Genomic DNA, 3,517 nt, shown 5'->3' on the forward strand with positions numbered 1-3,517 from the left:
CAAGTCTTCGTCTAGCACCGCGGTGGGCGTGGGCGTGGCCGTCGGCGCGGTGGTCCTGCTCGGCCTCGCCGCCGTGCTCATCTTCTGCGTCGTGTCCAAGCGCCGCCGCCGCCGCCGTAGGGTGCCGCCGCTAGGGACCCCAGGTACGTTCGCACACGATCGTACTACAGCCCCTACTGCCTACTACGTACCGCCTGCCCCGGTCGCGCGCGAGACCGCCATTCTTGACTTTTTCCGCGACGCCACATCATGTGACGTCGTGGTGCGGGCAACCACCACGCGTTAACTAACGGCAACAAACACGCGGTGTTAGTGCGCCATTCTCTCCTGATGCAACGGCACGGAGCTGGTGACTGCGACGCGCGCTGCGCCACGGCGTGCCAGCGTTGCGACATTGATCAGTGCTCCACTTCTGTAGCTAGTGCTCCTACATTCCATCGAGAAACTGAACACGCTGTCAATGTCATCCGAAACTCAAATTGTTTCTGAATGTGTTTGTGCTTTTGCCAGCGGATTTCTTCTACGACCCGAGGCAGCCGACGACGCCGCTGCAGCATTCGCACGCGCTGTCCACGACGCCCTCGTCGACGCCGCCGCTGATGCAGTCATGGCAGAGCGGCGGCGGCGGCGGGACGCCCGGGTCGCCGCTGCCGGCCCTGACAGGCGGCACGTTCGGGTACGACGAGCTGGCGGCCGCGACGGACAGGTTCTCGGAGGCGAACCTGCTTGGAGAGGGCGGGTTCGGGCACGTGTACAAGGGCACTGTGCGCGGGCAGGAGGTGGCCATCAAGAAGCTGCGCGCCGGCAGCGGGCAGGGCCATAAGGAGTTCCGGGCGGAGGTGGACATCATCAGCCGCGTGCACCACAAGAACCTCGTCTCCCTCGTTGGCTTCTGCATCCACGCCGAGCAGCGCCTCCTCGTCTACGAGTATGTCCCCAATAAGACGCTCGAGTCACAGCTGCATCATGGTATGTACTGTACCTCCATTGTACGCCGAATGGCCCTCTTGCAACTGCTCTGCTCTGACATGAGAGTCTGGTGATGGTTTCAGGGAGCAGTCGTGCGACGCTAGATTGGCCGCGGCGGTGGAAGATCGCCGTCGGTTCTGCTAAGGGTCTCGCGTATTTGCACGAGGACTGTGAGTTCTTTCTCATTTGCTCAGCTCATTTTTCATTGTAATACGATTTTGTGGGGTGGAGATTGCACATTAGAATCTTGTGGTCTTAACTGGATGGTTTTGATCTCAGGTCACCCCAAGATCATCCATCGTGACATCAAGGCAGCCAACATCCTCCTGGATTACAACTACGAGCCCAAGGTACATCATCAAAACCCAACACCACTGTTGCATAGCCTGATTCAGTTGCTTTCAGTCTATTTATGCTTTCTTTCTGTTACATACAGGTTGCAGATTTTGGGCTAGCAAAATGCCAGGAAATAGAACAGACTGCTGTCGAAACGCGCATAATGGGAACATTTGGGTAAGATAATTGCTCACACCCGCACTCCACAACAAATTGCCAGCGTACCACAGATATCAGAATATCAGATTGACTAGGAAGATCGCTTAGCTGATACATGAATCAAATGCACGTGGAGTAATCCTGTCTTGTCAAAACTTGTGTCTCCAGATATCTGGCTCCGGAATATGCTGCCACCGGCAAAGTCTCCGACCGGTCCGACGTCTTCTCCTTCGGCGTAATGCTTCTGGAGCTGATCACGGGAAGGAAACCTATCATGGAATCTTCAGATCACCAGCCTGAAACATTGGTTTCTTGGGTGAGTTGCCATGATGCTCTGAACTATCGCCTCAATGTGTGCAAGCTTTTGTTTTCTTTTGGAACATTCAGTGATTCAGATGGCTGCGTCTACTTCAAATTTTTTTCTCGATCTTGTTCAAATTATCAGACAATGAGAACCACTAACAATGACTGAAGTAGTATATGTCCATCATGTTAATCCGACTAATTACCCAGGCATATTTCCAGCCACAAATGCTACAAGTAGTAACTAACAGATTCATCTCTTCTGTGTTGAATAGGCGAAGCCCTTGCTGACGAAGGCCGCGGAGGAGGAAAACTACGAGGAGCTGATCGACCCGAAGCTGGAGACCAACTACGACGCTTACGACATGGCGCGGCTCATCGCGTGTGCAGCCGCCGCCGTTCGCCAAACCGCGAGGTCTCGCCCCCGGATGACCCAGGTTTGTGCCAAAATCTCCGACTAACGCACGTTCCACATGCCACGACTTGCACACTGTATCGAGGACACCACTATCAGTAACAAGCTTGCTTCCGATGGAATGTGATCAGATCGTCCGGTACCTGGAGGGCGAGCTGTCGGCGGAGGACCTGAACGGCGGCATGGCGCCAGGCCAGAGCGCGATGCATCGGTCGTCAGGCGGCGCCAACACGGACGAGATGAGGCGGCTGAGGAAGATGGCGTTCGGCCCGGGGAGTGGCACGGTCGGTGGCACCATCAGCGAGTACGCCAGCAGCGAGCAGAGCGCGCCGACGAGCGAGTACGGGCTGAACCCGTCCAGCGAGTACACGGCCAGCAGCGCGGCAACCACGGAGGACATGACAGACGCCCCATACAGAACTGGGAGCGGCGAGGCTAGACCCGGAACTACGGAGCGGTTAAGCAGGCGCACCACCGCCAGCAGGCAGGTCGGACGGCCCAGCCGAGGGTGATGACCGATGAGACGCCGGAATTTTCGTACAGTTTACGAGCCAATGATAAAAGAAAATCGTTGCTCGTGTACATACCTGATGCTGCCACTGGGATTTCGTTCCCCTTTCTTCTTTCCGTGTTTGTTCTTCGGTTTTCAGATTCATGTGATTTGTTTTGGGTGGTGGAAGTTGTAATTAACCACTCATCGGATGAATAAAACGTAAATACAGTAGGTGTTAAAAGTTCTTTTCCTTTCAGATTCATGTGATTTTTTTAGGATTGCTAATCTCTTTAATTGTCAGCTAGGGAAGTTGGCTATGGAATGTCTTGCAGTACCTATCAGTGATCATAAACTTACTATTGATCAGTTGATGTTTCTTGCAGAAAAAAGTGATCAACAGAGTGATTCGCTGACAAGGGAAACACATGTCTTCTGCTTCTAGACTGAACTTATCTAATACATGTATAACCAACATTTCAATGGTTATTATGTGCTTCTTGCTGCTGGAAATATAATAATAGCAACTATTCTCTCTAGGGCATATTTCCAACCGTTCGGTAGCCTGAGGTTGCTTCTTTCTTCTTCGCTTACATGCCTCTCTATGTCAGGCTTGAGTCCTCTAGCGCATTCGGTCTCCTCCAGTAATTTCATACACCCACGCTCAAATCTAAAGGGGCAATGAGTAGGAGAGTCAAGTTGGATAGCATTTGATATAATTGTAGATAGACCCACATAAAGGAGACGATTCGTCTTTGAACGACGCATGGGTCTGTCAATTGTCATTGGAGCACTTGACATGGTGATGTCCTTGAGTCGTACCGTACTGATTTGTCAAGTGATGG

The 3,517-nt window shown here is 52.9% G+C and overlaps 1 protein-coding gene across 1 annotated transcript; it reads left to right on the forward strand.

Annotated features, from left to right (window-relative positions):
• The first annotated feature begins 330 nt into the window (after positions 1–330).
• LOC124663113 (proline-rich receptor-like protein kinase PERK1) lies at positions 331–2,929 on the forward strand. Its single transcript, XM_047200856.1, has 8 exons — positions 331–421; positions 511–969; positions 1,053–1,139; positions 1,249–1,319; positions 1,406–1,482; positions 1,633–1,780; positions 2,043–2,204; positions 2,314–2,929. Exons 1-8 carry the CDS (start codon positions 331–333, stop codon positions 2,692–2,694), a joined length of 1,476 nt encoding a protein of 491 aa, XP_047056812.1. The 3' UTR covers positions 2,695–2,929.
• Positions 2,930–3,517: the final 588 nt, after the last annotated feature.

The sequence above is a fragment of the Lolium rigidum genome, chromosome 6 (assembly GCF_022539505.1).
Source record: "Lolium rigidum isolate FL_2022 chromosome 6, APGP_CSIRO_Lrig_0.1, whole genome shotgun sequence".
NCBI lineage: Eukaryota > Viridiplantae > Streptophyta > Magnoliopsida > Poales > Poaceae > Lolium > Lolium rigidum.